General features: G+C 48.6%; 1 protein-coding gene across 3 annotated transcripts in view; it reads left to right on the top strand.

Annotated features, from left to right (window-relative positions):
* The window catches only part of TTC28 (tetratricopeptide repeat domain 28), a 144,410-nt gene that overhangs the window by 70,239 nt on the left and 56,796 nt on the right, over positions 1-17,375 (top strand). For all 3 annotated transcript variants that reach the window (XM_068161731.1, XM_068161730.1, XM_068161732.1), the window contains 3 exons: positions 11,133-11,280; positions 13,323-13,595; positions 15,505-15,635. In XM_068161731.1, the coding sequence (XP_068017832.1) occupies positions 11,133-11,280; positions 13,323-13,595; positions 15,505-15,635 (552 nt within the window). The remainder of the gene's footprint in view (positions 1-11,132; positions 11,281-13,322; positions 13,596-15,504; positions 15,636-17,375) is intronic.

Raw genomic sequence — 17,375 nt, 5'->3', positions numbered from 1 at the left:
TCCACACTTCTCTGGGCAGCCTGTTTCAGTGCTCTGTCACCCTCACAATAAGGAAGTTTCTCCTCATGTTGAGGAACTCGGTGCATATCTCACCTTATCGGAGTGAAGTACCAAGAATCAGTCCCAGGCAGGAATCGGAATCCTTTGTGGTGTGGCCTCGTTCGATCACTTTGTGCTTAGCAGCAGCTAGCAGAGCTGGGCTGCCAGCAAGGTCTGTTCTGAAAGTGCCATTTTTTGAGAAAGAAAAAGAGCTTCTGCCAAAAGGAGCTGCAGAACCTTCAGTGGTGGTCAGTTAGCAAACTGACAAGTCCCATTCGTTGTGTCTTACCAATGAATGGACGTAACTTGCACCTCTCTAGATTATTTCATTTAAATGCAATGACAGAAAGCATTTCATATCAAAGCCAAAAGAATGTGTGCACAGTGTAGCTGCATTGCATTTTATTTCCCCCCCTCAAATAATCTAGTAACTTACAAAGCTAGTGCAAGCATAGATGGAGCAGAGAATTCCTTAGTGAGTGTTTGCCTTTTCTGCAGGGAAAGCTCTGAGCACACCGCTCTGCTCTTTCCTCGCAGGGAGGTGCTCAGGGGAATAGCTCAGCTGAGAAGAACTCTTCTGTCGTTTGAAGGATGAACTGGGAGGTAATTACTCATGCCACCAGGTCAGTGAGTATTGATGAGGGCTGCTTCAGGCCTGTTAAATGCGGATAAGTCCTTGGTGGTTGAGAATTGAATTAAATCCTGCAAGCTTAGTTACGTGGGGTGGACAACCTGTGTGTTCAGGTTATCTAAAGCAGATTTCCAGGGCAGATTGAGCTGTGCTCTTCGATCCTATCGTGGGTAGCTGGGTGTGGTAATTGTGGGATTTCCCTTGGAAATGCAGGGATTTGTAGCTGCTGCCATGCAGTTAGTGGTGAAGCAGGCCAGCTGTGGATTGCTGCACATGTGCCTGCCCATCAGTGAATGCTAAAAACGTGAGAAAGTTCAGGCTAACCCAGGCAAATCAGCTGGCACCATCTGAGTGCTCCTAAGTACTGGCACGTTCCAGATGATGGCTAGACAAAGGCTGGCAGTGCTCATCCTGCTGGAATTAATGCTTCAGTGGGGTCTTTGTCCTCATTCACGCTTTCTTCTTGACTTGTTGTGTCATGTACTGGTGGGCCCTGAGTTCTGCTGTGCTGGACACTGCCTGCTCTGCTGCCTGAGCGCTGTTTGGTGGCAGAGCTGTGGTTGGGCACTTGTTGGCACCACAGCCAGCAACAGCTTTGCTGCTGCTGTTTGTTTTGGATGCTGGGAAGAACAAGGGTAATTAATGACACAGGCTCTTTGCCAGAGCTGCAGACGCTGCACGTCAGGCTGTGCAGCAGAGCTGGGACACTGCTGTGGAATTCTGGTAAAACTGGAGCCGTGAGTTTGTTCTCACAGACTTTGTCCATCGGCCACATGCTGTACTCTGGGTTTCTGCTGGGCAACACTTGGCCTGTGTGTGTCTGCAGCAGGTTTGCTGTGTGGCTTCATGGAGCAGTGCTGTGGAGACAGGTTGTGTCTGTGCAGGTGAGGATGAGCTCTGGTACAGGGCAGCACACATGGCTTTGTGTAGCCAGGAGCCCACAGGGAGTATTCCGGACTAGAAGCAGCAGGTTTTGTCAGTTATTTCATCAGCTGTGTTTATTTTTCCCCAAACACACTTACCTTCCTATTTAACAAGACCATTAAGTTGGGTTCCTGGCACAAGTGTCTCTGTTAGCTGTGTGAGAGGCAGTGCTCTAGAGCAGAAAGATGGGGCTGATTTCTTTTGGTTTGGCTTTCTTTGCCCTGTACTGTGGCTGATGCAGCTGGTAGACTGCCATAAACTAGGGTGACCCTCTGTGTTCCAACTGGATGAGCATGGGTCAGGATGCTGGGATGGTAAATGGCCAGCCTGGAGCCAGCCCAGAGCCAGCCCAGTGTAGGCTGGTTTCCTACTGTCTTGCTCCTGAGGAGCATTACTGGGACAAGGTAGTGCTGGGTGGCCCTAACCATAGCTTCAGAGCCTGTGGGCCCTCATGCATGCTTTATCGCTGCTGGGTCTTTGCGTTTTCATCTGAGCTTAGTGTTTGGAAGGGTGAGTAGGGTTGAGTTGTCCTCACCTCTTCCCTCTGGACCCTGCTCATTAATCTGTTTAGACTCATTCAAGGGTCTTGAAGCATGTTGGACCATCGCTAGCTATGAGTGAACAGCTGCTGACCCAGTATTGACACAGGGATGAATTATTTAGTGTGTCTTAGTTGGGAATTCAGAGGCTTCGTGATGAAACCTACAAAACTGTATTATGCCTCTGACTTTCTGAGGTTTCATTATTGTGTCTTCAATTATTCACTAAGCCTGCTTGTTCACCTTCTGGCACCCTCATGGAGTTGCAGCCTGGTGGCAAAACAGTAGACCCTGCTTTCTGCTCTTGATTCTTGTGGCTTTTTTCTTGGTACCTCGTGGAGGAAGTTTTCCTGTTGCTTACAGCCTTTTAAAGCTCTTGCCCAAGGTTATTCAAATTTTTATAGTTCACATAAAGTGAAGAGGCCACAGCCATCCCTGTCGCCTGGAGATTTCCTCAGCCAACTGTAATTACTCCTGACTTTCTCCTTCCCTAGAGTCACGTTTTAGTTTTCACCATGACTGCGTTTACCCTGCAAGGATGCCACAGTGAAACAGCAGCATGCTGCTTTTCTGTGTGCTTTTTCACTCTTTGCTTCTGGGTTTCTGAAAGACCTACCTTCAAGGCATGGGGATGAAAGGGAATTTGGGAAGCAAGGCACTTCTGTGGGACTGAAACAGATCTAGTGAGTTCAGTGGCAAAATTGGAAGTGCAGGCAGTACTCAGGCTGCTCTCCTCCCCTGCAGGAGTAGATGTTGCTGACTGGTGATTTAATTTCAGGTGTTAATTTCTCTGTGTTGAGTAAAGGAAGGAGGTGATGTTGTTTTCTGGTTGCCCAGTGCAGACCTTATGTTATGTTTGGGTTTTTTTCCCCTAGAGCACAGACCTGTGCTAGCAGGGCAGCCTGGCCTTTCTTAGGGTGACAAAGCTGGGTACTGGGATGGACACTCTTCTGCTGTTCTGCTTCATCCCTTCTCTGAAGGCATAAGTGGGTCAGCCTGAGAGTTACTCATTTCATGGCTGTAGGAAGCAGCAGTGTGGAACCTCGGGGGATCATGTGGAGAACTAATTTCTCATTCTAGTTCCTGCTGTCTCAGGTCAGTGCAGATGTGTAGGAGAAGGAGCAATCCGCAGTCTCTTAACCATTCTGCCCTCGGTGTGGCTCCCGTGTCTGAAGGACTTTAGGGTACTGGGGCATAAAAATTGCTATTTTAGGACTTACCTGTTGCAGCCTCCCTGAAGAATGACACCTGTTCTGGAGTCAGCCCAAACATTGTTCTAACAACAAAACAGAGAAGTGGTAGAGCTAAAACGAAGCAGATGTTTAGCAGGGAAATAATTTACAACTGGCCAGTTTGATGGCACCTCTTGACCCTTTCAAGGCTGTTCAATAAACCCAGCAGTTTCCATAGCAACTACTAAATTACTTGGTGCTTCAGAGATTCGTGATGGAGGAGGAGAGTTATTCTAAGGAAACATGGTGTTGCTCTTTCCCCCCTTTGCGTTACAAGAGTAACGATCTGGCAGCACTCGCTGAATGTGACGCCCCTCGTCAAGGATTTTTCCCACGTTCACCTTGGCCAAAGAGATTTGTGTATTTAGTACTCCTGCAAATTTGATTGTTCCCCTTTCTCCCATCATCAGCTTTGTCCCTCTTGGCAGGTGCTGCTGAGTGAGCACAGGGAGCTGTGAGGCAGCAGCCGGGAGCCTGTGTCTGCAGTAGGTGTGTGCTGGGATTCTCCTGAGCACATGGCCCTTCTCTAAGTGACAGGGACCAGCTCCATTCTGCACATGCAAATAGATTAGTGGCCACTGGTAGCCTGTGCTTCACCTAACCTTTTGTATTCGGTTTTGATGGCTCTTGGAGATTGTACCATTCTGGTATTTTCTTCACTTGTTTCTGTTCTGAGGTGGGGATGTAGGATTTTCTTCACAGCTAAGAACACAGTCACCTGCCCTCTGGCTACAGCAGCCTTGCATGGCTAGCTTGTCTTTGCAGTGGCTTCAGTGCTTTCATAATAGACTAGAATCAATAAGGTTGGAAAAGACCTCAAAGATCATCAAGTCCAACCTGTACTTTCCCTTCATAACCACTGGATTTTAGCTGCCTGAAATCTGGCAGGATTCAGTATTCAGCTGGTTAATGGGAAAGTCCCCAAATACCTGGTGGTGTGACTAAGGGGTCTGCACCTAAGGAAGCGTTCACTTTCACCCTTGTGGTTGTGGCTAGCCACTGTGGCTGTTAGACACAAGTACACTCCGGGTCAGAGACTGCTGCTGAACTCGCAGAGCAGGAGAAAGCTGACAGAAAACAAATGTTTCATTGATTTTTGGACTCAAAATTGGAGATGGCGCTTTCTAGCTCCAAATTGTTGGTATGCAAGCCATTGTCTCTGCTTTCCAGATGTCTTGATTTTGGCAAATCCTATTTTATCTCAGTTTACTCCAGTGAGGAAGTGCATGCACTTCCAAAACAGCCCTGAATTGTTTTCACAATGGCAGCAATCATCAGCTGGAGATGGGCTGATGTGCCACGGAGAATGGAGGGGTGCAGGACACTGAGGGGTTGTACAGACAGAGTGAAGCCAAGATGGTCCAGTCTTCTGGGCAGAGTACCTGGAGCTGGAGAAAAGCCAAAGTGTGGAGGTGATTTTGAGAGACAGGACTGGCAGGAACTGCCTGTCCTGGAGGATAAGTGCTGGAGATAGCAGGACACGTCCTGTTGGGGAGTGGGGATGTGGAAGGAAGCTGGTGGCTGTGGTTTTGGATAAGATCCCTTGATGGCTTCCATCTAGGCAGTCTGGGCACTGTCTGAAGCGTGACAGGGACTGTAACAAATGCCTTCTGATCATTCAGCCTCCATTGCATAGGAAACATTGACCTGCAGTGTGCCTGCATGCTGCCAGACCCAAAGGAGGGTTTGCTGCCCAGTGCCTGCTGGTGTTTTCATGTGGGATTGCCTCCTGTGGTCTCCCATGGCTGGAGAGCTGGCTGGTGACTGTCTGCAGCTCGTCTAGCTGTGCAGGTGTAACCATCAGTGGTGTCTGCTGGAGATGAATAGAGAGATGCTGACAGCAGACACTGTAGTGTTATTTATTCTTACAGCAAGTTGGCAATCAGGAGTTGTTGCACAGTGTTAGCTTCATCAGTGGCCATGCAGTTAGGAGAAGACAGTTGTCCTGAGTGTGAATCCAGGTCGCTGATGACAGGAGTGTCCAGCCCATGAGTGCTGCAGGAGATAAGAGATGCTGGGGAGATAAGAGATTCCCCTGCTGAATCTAGTGTGCGTGCCAAGCCTTGTGACTGGGCTGAGCAGATGCTTTCATGTCTCATCTCTGGATTTTACGGTGGGCTTTCAGTGTGATCCCCCTAAGCCTGCACAGAGAGCAGCGTGCCAAACGGGGAAGGGCTGGAGGGGAGGCAGTCATTGGAGCTGCTGCTCAGATGAGTGTTTCCAAGTGAGACAATGAAACTTTATGCTGGAACACTCAAGCTGAATAGCAAAAAAAGAAAAAAGTTCTGGTGGTGGATGTCTTCCAGTTTAGGACATGATTTTTATTATTCCCTCTTTTCCCTTTGTACTGCTTTCTCATTTGGTTTTGCTTTTAAGGCTAGAAGAACAAATAGTAGCACATGTTTGTATATCCTTGAGCTCTACAAAGGTTCTCAACACTTTCAGCATTGTGAGAATTGTGTGCAGATGCACACTGGCAGTTAAGTATCAAATGTTAGTGCAGTTTAAATCGTGGTACAAGCAAAGCAGGGGTGATGTGATGTGATGTTAAAACCAGTTCTGCCACTGCTTCAAACTTCCCTGGGAAGCAGCCTGCAGGTGTCAACTGCACATTCATCTATGAAATCTCCAGTAGTGTCTTGCCAAGATGAGTGTTACTGCTGAGCAGGGTGAAAGGTGGCAAGGTGGCTTATCTTCTGTTCTGCCATTTCTAAAACAAGTTGTTTAGCCACCAGTTGGGCAAAACTTTGTCCCTGTGTACTTGCACAGAGGAGTTCTTGAAGATGCTGTACTTGGGTCTGTGCCTGCTAGCCTTAAACACAAGAGGCTGGTTGTGCTTTCCCTCTGCTGTGTCCAGGCATCCTCAGGTTGGTTTTTACTTGCCTAGAGCACTTTTCTCCACTTCTTGCTATTAAATAAGGCTTCAGAGTGGTAGCTGATAAAGCTGGGAAGATTGTCTAATGTGTTGTGCCCTCTGAGGAGGGGATTGAGGCTGGAGCTGCTGCTTATAGGGGGACCCTGGAGCAGACAAGAATGGAGCAACAAGAAGCAGCTTTGTGAAAGGCTAGGCTGTTACCTTCAACTGAGCTAAGATTTGACTCCTTGCTGATGATTGCATTTAATTGAGGTAGGCAAGTGATCTCTGCAGTCTCCTGCTGGAGGTAGTGAAAGCACTATTAATAAGAATAATTAAATGCTCTTTGGATGAAACGAAGCACGATATTTTACACCCTCCATCCTGTTTTTCTGTCTGGGCTCAGTGGGGCACAGAGGAAATTTCCATTTCCGAGCAGGGTAGTTCCTGTAAGAGACACCTTGGAAAGGGGAGGCAGATAAAGAAGCCGTGCTGCAGAGATGATGAATTTGTCAGATCTCTGCTTCTTCCTGAGGGCAGGCTACCGGCAGCGGTGCCGGTGCCAGCTGAGAGCGCAGGCTGCGAAGGCAAATTGTTGTCTAGGGTGCAAGCTTAACTTTGTGAGGGCAGGAGCTTGGGTTCATATGGACAGCAAGCAGTGTTTGTGCATGTGCTGCATGTGTTCTGAATTAAAGCGCATTCTTCCCTCTCCTCACATTCCTGAAATCCCACAGCAGAGATTTGTCCTGTATTTTTCTCTAAAATTTGGCTGTAAAGCAGTTACAAGGGGAGAGGAGAGGCTCAACCTGGTGCTTGGCCCCCGGCAGCCGCAGCGGCTGTTCCCACATTGTCCTCCTCCTGGCTGGTCCCACGCGTTGCCGTGGTGTGCCGCTGGCCCGGCACGGGGGTGAGGCTGCGGGGGGGACGGACACACGGAGCTGTCCCCAGGCAGCAGGTCCGTTTGTCCCGGCGCTCTGCATGCTCGGAGCAGGACGTCTGAATACATCATCGATTATTCCTGCTATTTTTGGCATCATCCCCTGCTCTGGCAAGCCGAGGGAGCATTGTGGACAGAGCCCTTTCGGTGTGTTTGTCTTTCCTGCCCAAGGAGCTGTTGTCCAGGGTCTGGAGCCGACTTGAACGCAGAGATGTTTGGGATTTCCTCCCTGTGTACAACAGGAGCCTTTGTCTAAGGCTGAGGCATTGTTTTCAAGGTTTCCATGTTTGTTTGTCAGTGATTTTCTGCTCCAGGTTCTTCTGATGCTGTTCCAGTTCCGTTCTTCTGTCTCCATTATCCAGTTACAAACGGGCCATCATTCCTGACGCCAAGGGAGCGTGAAGTCTGATGGCAGAATTACGAGAGGAGCAGTAGTGAGGGCGCAGCGTGGTGCTGCTGAACCCCACAGAAGAGAGAGGGGGAGGGCAGGAGCTTCTGGGCACTGGGTGAGGCCTGGCCCTTGGTGATGGAGATCCCAAAGCTAGGACAGTCTTTGTGGCTGTGTTCCCTGTGGGCAGCCTGCAGTCAGCAGGATCTCTGCTGGAGTGCTGGGTGAGGATCCCAGCTGTGTGCCCGGTGTCTGCTGCCTGTGAAGCTTGTGCAAGAGTTGCCCTGCTCAGGGAGAAAGGTGGAGCTCCTGTTTTTCTGCCTGGTAGTCCCAGTGTGTCCTCATGCAGCTGGGTGACAGTAAGCATTCAGAGGTCTCCTATGTAGGTTAATCCCCCAGGTCTAGCTAGTTTAAAATAACTTGGAAGCAGTATACCATCCTGCCCAATGAAGAGTATGACGTGGGCTACTGTTAGAAAATGCTTGTACCTTGGTACTAAATCATACTTCAGAAACATGAGCTCATGCTTCAGACTTACAAGAGACCATGGTAAGACAGGACTGAGCTCCTGTGGCTGCTGCTTCCCTCTAACTCCTGCAAGCATTGCATGAGTGACACACTGCAAGGATCTAACAACTTTCTACTGTGGATTCTACTGGAAGGAGCCCAGAGGGTTGTACCAGAGCCTGCTGCAGATTCCAGTGCAACATGACTATTAGCTTAGATCCCTGGCCCCCAAAAATTCAAGTTACTTCTCTGGTAATAAGAGCAATGAGTTGTCTTGGGCTTCCTTCACTGGGCTTGTTTCTATTTAGCAGAATCCTGGGAATTGTAGAAGTCCTATTCACATTCCCCAGTGGCATGCTGGTGATCCTGGAGATGGGAACAGAAGAGCATGTCTTTGGCTGTGGGGGGAAAGTAGCTCTCATTAAGAGAAGTGCATCTAGTACCAAATTTCAGCTGAGAGTGAGACTTTCTTTTTGCACAGAGCCTTGTTCCTGGAAAGTATGATGCAGAGATTGGGGGAAAAAATGAAAAGATGGTTTGAGCTCTTTGTTTTAGTGAGGAGGATGCAAAGAGCCACAGGTTAGAGAACACCTGCTGTTCATTGCTCTTGTCTTTAGCAAAACATCCTTTCATCTTCATAAAAGGAATCAATAGTTTTTTCTTACCTGGGATCACTGGAAAATTAATGTGACTTTTCCTGCAGAGTGAGTGCTCCTCTGTCTTCACAGTGTCATTAAAAATGTAAAGTTTGCTGAAGCATGGGAAGGCTCTGTCTGTGTCAGGACTGGAGAGCTGCTCCTTGTCTCATTTCTTCAGCTGCAGCTGCTGGCTCCCTGCCTTTCCTTTTCCTCTCCTCTTCCAAAGGCTGATTCTCCTCACTTCCTCTTCGCAGATTTTTTCCCTTGATACGGTGTCTTCATTCCAGTGCTAAACTAACTTGTGAATGCCTCCTGGGGAGGAAATAGGTGATGTGAATGCTTTTTATTTATTTTGTTGAAGGTCTCTGGGGAGCACAATGTGTGGAGAGCATTCTGTGTACGCTGGAAACTGCAGGAGGAAGGAAGGAAGGGTTTTTTGCAGAAGAAAAATTGGCCAAAATCTTCCTTTCAGTTATGATTAATGGACTTTTCTTTTGGGCTCTGAATGCTGTGTTTGTATTCAAATCAAGTGGTTTCCAGTGGGGAGTTCCAAGAATAGATGTGGGGAGGGGGTAAAGCCACCTTTCAGAAATGGCATTGGAAATGCACGGTGCTGAGCTGGGGGGCTCTGGGAGAATCTCCTGCCTGTGGTGTTTCCCCTGTGTGCAGAGCTCAGGGGATGAGAGCTCTGCTAGTTCAGAGCTGGAGGTGTGCTCAGTGCTCCACAAAAGTGACAGTCAGCTGGGCAGGAGCTGGAAACCAGCATCCCCACTGCAGTCACTGGCACAGCCCAAGGCAGGGCTCTTGCAGGGAAGGTGGTGGAGTTCTTGGGCAGGCAGTGATGAACAAGACAGGCCTCTTCCTCCTCTGCAGGGTGCTCTGAGAGCTGTGGCCAGGCACTTTGTTTGCCTTTTTCCCTTTTGTGATGTTTCCCATTTTGTGGTGTGTTTTCTCCTGCTGGGAGCAGATGTTGACTTGGATTTCTGTATGGAAACTGGAAGTAGGGCAGAGGCTCCACCTGAGTTTTCTCAGCTTGCCTTTTTTCTTCATTTGCCTTACAGGGACCATTTTCCTTGGGTGGCATGAAAGCTAGTTGTTACCACGGCTGTAGCTGAGGAATGTTGCTTCTTGTCCTACAGACTTGCTGTGCACAGGATGGGATGTGAGAGAGAGTCCCACTGCATGGTCCCTTCTAAACCCTGTAAACGGAAGCCAGAGCATTCCTGTGTTCTGCAGGCTGCAGGAGGCTTGTCTGAGTTGCCTGTAGCATCTGTCTCCCTCCCGCCCTTCCCTTGAAGCCCCATATACAAGTCAGTTTTGGCTTTCTGGGCTTAGCTGACTTTCTGTAGTGGTGAGGGAGATGTGTCCCTGATGTGCTGCTTGTTCTAGCAGTAGATGTTTTGAGGGCGGAGAGGGCAGTGTTCTACCTTTCTGTAATTCCTGAGCTGTTGGGAGATGCCTACACACAATATGAATTTCCCTTGCTGGCTGCTGAGTATTTGTGCCCTCATCCTTGGTAATTGAATCAGGCAGGCACATTTGTCCTGGATCAGCCTTGTTGGCTAGAAAGGCCCCCATCAGAGGCATGCTGTGTCAAACTGCTTCTGTCATCGGGTGGTAACGAAAGTAATTAAGTGATAAAAGGGGAAAGAAAAGGACTTAAAAGTGTGCACGGTGATTTAGGTGACAGCTCGCTCACTGCTGGGAGGACTCATGCCCGATGGTCACTGCATGATGTTAGTTCTTTGTATTTTCTTTTGATTTAAAGCTTTGTGCTAGTAATCTAATTATCACTGAATTGGGTTTCCAGTACAGTAGCTTGTTTGGTTCAATAAGAACACATTTATACTAAAGGTTAATGAAAAGCATTTTGCTCTCATTGAATTCATTAAGAGTGGTTCTACAATCAAGGCTTACTAATGGAAAGGAGATTAAATATTCATATCTATAAATTTCTCATGTCATTTCTGATTTTTCCTTAATCTCTGCCTCTCTGGATTGGATTCTCAAAGTGTTTGAAAGCTCTAATGAAATACCAGTTTGGATGTTAATTGGAGATTTATCCTGTTTAAGTAGAGACTTCCACGGATGGATACTTAATGTATCTGGAGTGCAGGTTCCTGTTACAGATGGAGAGAAATGGTGGTGAGGTCTTCCCTGTGAAAGCAGTGCCAGGAGCCAGTCTCCAGCAGCTCTGTTACATGCTTAAAGCTCTTCTTAAGAAATGTAAAGGGTGTCTTCCCTTCTGACCACTTTATTTTTGCTATTGCAATACCTTGAAATGAACTAAAAGCGCAGCAAGGTAGTAGCTGGATTTTGCGGCCTGCAGCCAGCCAGAATGTGACTGTGTAGCCCAGTGTCCACCAGCATGAGGTCACAGGTGGCTGATTTGTGACTTTACCAATTAAGTAACTGGTGTTTCTCCTTCCCTTTGGCTTTTCAGGCATACTTCCGACAGGGTGTGGCCCTGCAGTACCTTGGACGCCATGCAGATGCGCTGGCAGCCTTTGCCTCGGGACTGGCTCAGGATCCCAAGAGTCTTCAGCTTCTGGTTGGCATGGTCGAGGCTGCCATGAAATCTCCCATGCGAGGTGAGCCCCAGGAGGGTTTGCTCAGGGATGGTGACGAGCTGCCAAGGGATTTAGAGGGGGTAGTTTCAGTCTGTGGATGACTCTGCCAGCATCTGAGGAGGGTAGAACCTGGAGGGCTGGAGGGAAAGGTCTCAGGAGTCAGCAGGTGCTAAGGAAGGAGCCTGAAGTTGGAGGAGGACCAACAAAGGTGTTCTTCTGATACAGTGGGGACAGCAGAGGTGAATCAGACTGGTGTGGTGCAGCAGCAGTTCCTGTGGTGTCCTTACTTGTTTGTCTTCCATTCGGTATTAGTGCAGGAAGAGAGATGTGCACCGCTTTTGTCCTGGCTTTTTATTGTGACTTGGAACAGCTTCCCACAGTGCTTTAATGCTTGGCACTTGGGAACAGGGAATCTTAAACGCTGTGGGCCAGTGTTTGACCAGAAGAGCACATCAGCAGCTTTTCAAAGGTACTAATGTGTCTCAAAACACAGTGTTGCAGAAGGCAGAAAAGCCACTCTGCTGATTTACTCCTGATGAGGAAGAGTTGTTGAAATCACTTGGGCCTTGGAGCTGTGCTAGCTGTACAGCATTCTGCCTCTTTCATAATGTCCCCATTTCCTGGCTCTTCCACTTCAGAGGGAGGAGGTAGCCTCCTCTTTGCTCTCTTTCTCTGGCAAGCTTCGTGCTGCAGTGTCCTAATGGCATTTCCCAGGAGGGAGCATGGCAGTTCTCATCCTCAGCAGATGCTGCTGGGGCCCCAGGGCTTAAGGGCCAAGAAGTGCTGAAATGAAAAAAGTATCCCTGCTGGTGTTTCCTTTTTTTACAGTGTTTTTCTCCATCCTTTAAAATGAATTCATCTGGAAGCTTCTGTCCTAGATAGCAGTTACCTGTGAAGCTAATTTAGTTGGGTACCCGAGGTGCTGTGGCTGCTGCACAGAATGCAGGTGATGTTTCTGTGCAAGCATCTCCAGGCCAGGCTGGGGGGATCTCCATGTCCTCTTGTGTTGCAGCTGGGTATTAACCTTGCTGCTCCCACTCTGCTTCGCAGTGTTGCTGCTTTCCAGGTGCCATCCTCCCCCCAACCGGTTTCTCCCACTGGTTTGGCACACTGTAGATCAGTTTTGCTTATAAAGTGCAGGCTTTACTTTGAGAATGGCTGTGTACTGCTGTAATGGCTGCTTAGAGACCTGGTTCTGCTGGGCTGGGTGCTCTGCAAGTGCTTGAGCAGTTGTTAGGTGTTGCTCTAGACCCCTTTCCAGGAGCTCACTCTCTAGGAGAGACAGAGATCTGCCTGTATATTGTCTGTGGTATAAAGCCAGTCCCCTGTAACTTCATTCTACCAGAATAATAGGTGGTTTGAAGCCATGGGTAGACTGCTGAGAGTGGTGGCTTCCAGAATACCTGTGTTCAGAGAAAGAAGAGGAACAACTGGGAAGACAAAAGGGCTGTGTCAGTGACATGTGTCCTTACTGAAACATGCAGCCAAGTTTCCATCTGAATAGTAGAAGGAGGTAGACCAATTATAAGTAGTCTGGCAGGTCCAGTGCTGTCATTCTGCAGAAGAAGGAGCAGCTTCTTTCTGCAGCTTTTGTCATCTCTCTTGGCACACGTTGTGTGCTGTGGTATCTGGACAGGCACAGGTTTTGCAGATGTTCAGCTGAAAGTTTGTGCTGAGGGAGCAGAAACTGCAGTGCTCTTACACACTGCTGGTGGCCCATTTCCAGTTTCCTACAGAACTCTGCAGATGTTTTCTGTATTCCTTCTGCCATTAGGCCAGTCTGCAGAGCTCAGTATGAGACTGCTCTGCATGCTTGTGCTTCCTTCCTGAAGTGTTTTCTGCAAGGAAAATGTCAGCTTGTTAGTTGGTCTGCCCTGATGTGCTAGACATTGGACAATGCATTTGAGCCCCGAGTTCCCATGATAAATCTTGGTTTGATTTGGGCAGTCTGGCCTTTAACTCATGTCCTCTGGTTACCAAAAAATAATGATGAGTTGTGAAAGTCACTTCTAGATGCAAATAACTTGGTTTATTGAGTAACTGCCTTCGTTTTCATATTGCAGAGTCCCTGGAGCCCACCTATCAACAACTGCAGAAGATGAAGCTGGACAAGAGCCCCTTTGTTGTGGTGTCTGTGATCGGCCAGGAACTCCTGACTGCAGGCCACCATGGGGCCTCCGTGGTGGTGCTGGAGGCTGCCCTGAAGATCGGCACTTGCAGCCTGAAGCTGCGGGGATCGGTGTTCTCTGCCCTGAGCAGCGCCCACTGGTCCCTTGGGAACACAGAGAAAAGCACTGGATACATGCAGCAGGACTTGGACGTAGCCAAGTCTTTAGGTAAGAGTTACCCTTTCGCCTGCTTGGATGCTGGGTACAGGTGGAGCAAATTCCTAGCTGTGCTAATGGTCAGAATCTCTCTGTAGTGCTCAGGTTTCTGTGGGATTTCACAAGAGCTGAAATCTCTGCAAGGAGCAGCCTGCAGGCTTGTGCAGCTCCGTTTGCCTGCGGGAGGGGTGGCCAATCGATGAACATGCTAAGGTTTTGCAGGCACCTCTAATTTTCTGGTGTCACATATGTGGGAATGGGTCTTATCCCCTGTGTAGACTGGGGCTCAAAACCACAAATGAGTCTTAAATGAAGTAATCTGTCTTCTCAGGAATTTGATGGAAAAAGTCCTCAGTCTGAGCTTCTGGGGCAGTTGCCTGGGAAGAAACAAACCAGGAGTGAGGCAGTGGATGGACAAGAGTGTTAAAAAAAATAAACAGATTGGAAGACCTCTCTTCTATATCTATCTATCTATATCTATATCTCTTTCTCTCTCTCTCTCTATATATATATCTATATCAGCAAGTTTGCTGATGACACCAAGCTGTGTGGTGCAGCAGACATGCTGGAGGGAAGGGAGGCCATCCAGAGGGACCTTGACAGGCTGGAGAGGTGGGCACAGGCCAACCTCATGAAGTTCAATAAGAGCAAGTGCAGGGTCCTGCATCTGGGTCGAGGCAATCCCAGGCACAAATACAGGCTGGGCAGTGACTGGCTGGAGGGTAGCCCTGAGGAGAGAGACTTGGGGGTGCTGGTGGACAAAAAGCTCAACATGAGCTCTCAGTGTGCACTTGCAGCCCGCAAAGCCAATCAGATCCTGGGCTGCAGCAGGAGAAGTGTGGCTAGCAGGTCGAGGGAGGTGATCCTCCCCCTCTACTCAGCCCTGGTGAGACCCCACCTGGAGTACTGTGTCCAGTTCTGGAGCCCCTATTACAAGAGGGATGTGGAGGTGCTGGAATGTGTCCAGAGAAGGGCCACGAGGATGAGCAGAGGGCTGGAGCACCTCTCCTATGAGGACAGACTGAAGGAGTTGGGGCTGTACAGTCTGCAGAAGAGAAGGCTCCGAGGAGACCTAATTGTCGCCTTCCAGTGTCTGAAGGGGGCCTACAGGAAGGCTGGGGAAGGACTTCTCAGGATATCAGGTAGTGATAGGACTAGGGGGAATGGAATGAAGCTGGAGGTGGGGAGATTCAGGCTGGATGTGAGGAGGAGGTTCTTCACCATGAGAGTGGTGAAACCCTGGAATGGGTTGTCCAGGGAGGTGGTCGAGGCCCCGTCCCTGGGGGTGTTTAAGAGCAGGCTGGATGAGGCTCTGTCCAGCCTGATCTAGTGTGGGGTGTCCCTGCCCATGGCAGGGGGGTTGGAACTAGATGATCCTTGTGGTCCCTTCCAACCCTGAATGAAACTATGAAACTATGAAACTATATGGTGTAACCTGCACAACACTGGGAATTTTCAAGCTTTCAGGGTGGTTTGGGAGAGGAGACAATATGAGACAGCAAGGCAGAGCTGGGGAGGGCTCTGCTTAGGAGACCTCACTGAAAGGATGCATTTTGTCTGGGCTGTGCTGTGCTGCAGAGTTGCTATCTGAAGAAAGCTGCTGTGCTCTTGGCTTGTTTTAAGACTGAGCCTTCACAAACAAAGTTTTAATTTCAAGCAAGGAATAAATATGGAATAAATGGGAAATTAGCAAGCATTAGGCCAAAGCAGAAATTAAAACAATTCTTTAACTGAAGTTGGTGGCTTAGAAGTCTCTGAAGGCGAGCAAAGAAGAGAGTTTAGTCTGTGTGTTAAACATCAGGATGTGTTTGTTCTGATGCTGGTTCTCACCCTGGGGCAGCACTTGCACAGTGTGTTGCTGTCTCTGCTGGGCACTGCCAGGAATGCTGCTTCTAGCTAACCTCTGCTCTGTTTGGCACAGGTGACCAGACGGGAGAATGCCGAGCTCATGGGAACCTGGGCTCCGCATTCTTCTCCAAAGGAAATTACCGGGAGGCCCTGACCAACCACAGACACCAGCTGGTGCTCGCCATGAAACTCAAGGACAGAGAGGTAGGAAGCTTCATAAACCGTCCAGGCTGGGAGTCAGAGACACAAAGGCATCAGGAAGCATTGTCTGTATGCCCTGTTTTATTCTGAGAGTCTGGAAGCTGCCTGAGTTCTCTTCTCAGGTGTTCACTTGCCTTTTGTTAAGGGAACTGTTGGTATCAGCAGACACAGTGAGTGCTCGTGGTGGGACGGTTTGTCCTTCTGCCTCCCCCTGCCTGTAGTCTCCAGGTGGCTCTGAGCATGTCATTCCTCCTCCATCTCCCTTTCCATCCATCTACCCACACTGTACAGACTCTAGGCTCTTGAGGGCAGAAGCTACTGCTGAGTGTGTGTCAGTACATCATCTCTGCAGGGAGCCCTGGCTGCTCTGGGCTCCATGTTTTCCCTGTGATACAGATGCTACCAACTTGGTAGAGCTTGGTAGGGTCCTTCCTGTGCTGTGCCTTTGCCAGAGAAGCAGTGAGCTCATGGAAAATAAGCTTGGATTAAGAAGCAGTGAAAATACAATGCTGTGTAAAGTGTAGGGATTGGCTTGAACTGGATCTGTTTGTTTGACTGTTTACCATTCAGCTCTCAAAGCATTATGTGAGCTCCCTGCCAGCGCAGGGCAGCATCCGGCATGGACTGAAAATCCTGTCCCAAGGGGTTGTGACTGAAAGGTCTCTGAGAGGACAGAATCATCATCTTAGTGCAAGGTGCAGCTATAAAAGCTATTCCATTCTCTCCAGTGGATCCCTCTCTGCTACGAATTGGACACAGAGGGCTTGTGGATTGCAGGGCAGGTGAAGGAAGTGCCTGAAGGCAACAGGGCAGGTGTGAATGCATGTAAACACAAGGAGCTTTGGGGAGACCTAATACTGGGAGTATCAGTTTCCCAGTGAAAAGTCATTGAAAAGATCTGTTTGAATTGGCCAAGTGCTTTAATGAAGTGTTAATTTTTGAGTTAACTATCAAGTAAACCTTGGAGAGATACACCTTTCAGTAGGTTGTAGGACTGTGACTGGGGGAGGGACTGGGTAGACATCTTCATCATGATTTTACCAGATGGAAACCCTCCTGAATCACTGTTACCATCACTGTTTTTATAGTTTTCTTGATTAGAGGTCCCTGTTCCTGCTAAGAGTATAATCTGCATAGCTGCTTCTCCTCAGTGGTATTTCTTGAAGCAGCAGATGCCCTGTCATTGGGGAGGGGGAAGAAGGAAGGAGCAGGAAAGTGTCAGCCAAGAGCCCCTGGGCCAGCCTGGGGACACAAGTGCTGATGGATTGCACTGACTTTAGACCACTGATCTAAACAGATCCCAATGATTGATCTGGGAGGAATCCAGGGAATGAAGGATAATTGTGATAGTTCTTAGTTTATGACACATCTGGACACATAATTAACAGTTATTGACAACAAATGACTACTTGGTTTAGCAAGAAAGCTGAGCTTCTTGGATTTCCTGTAGGATGTAACCACAGGAAATTAATTTGGCGCTTTCTGATGACATCATCTTGACCACAGAGCTTCCTCTGAACAAAAAACTGTTTTTCTTGGCCTCCTTTGCAGACATTTTTATAATGCAAATGTTATAAAGTTGCAGTAGTGCTGATGTGAATTCCACAGAAGGGAATTTGGTGTGTGACTGTAATGAGGTAATTGTTTTACCGCCATCTGTAGAGAGAATTGGTGTAGAGGGTTGAAAAGTGTTCCTTTGCAGGGGCTGCTGCTGCCTTTGGAGAGAGTCTTGGGGTGTGAGGC

The sequence above is a fragment of the Melanerpes formicivorus genome, unplaced genomic scaffold (genome assembly GCF_026170545.1).
Source record: "Melanerpes formicivorus ecotype bairdi unplaced genomic scaffold, bMelFor1.0.p_v2 SCAF_60, whole genome shotgun sequence".
Lineage (NCBI taxonomy): Eukaryota > Metazoa > Chordata > Aves > Piciformes > Picidae > Melanerpes > Melanerpes formicivorus.
This window is presented reverse-complemented; position numbering and strand designations above follow the sequence as displayed.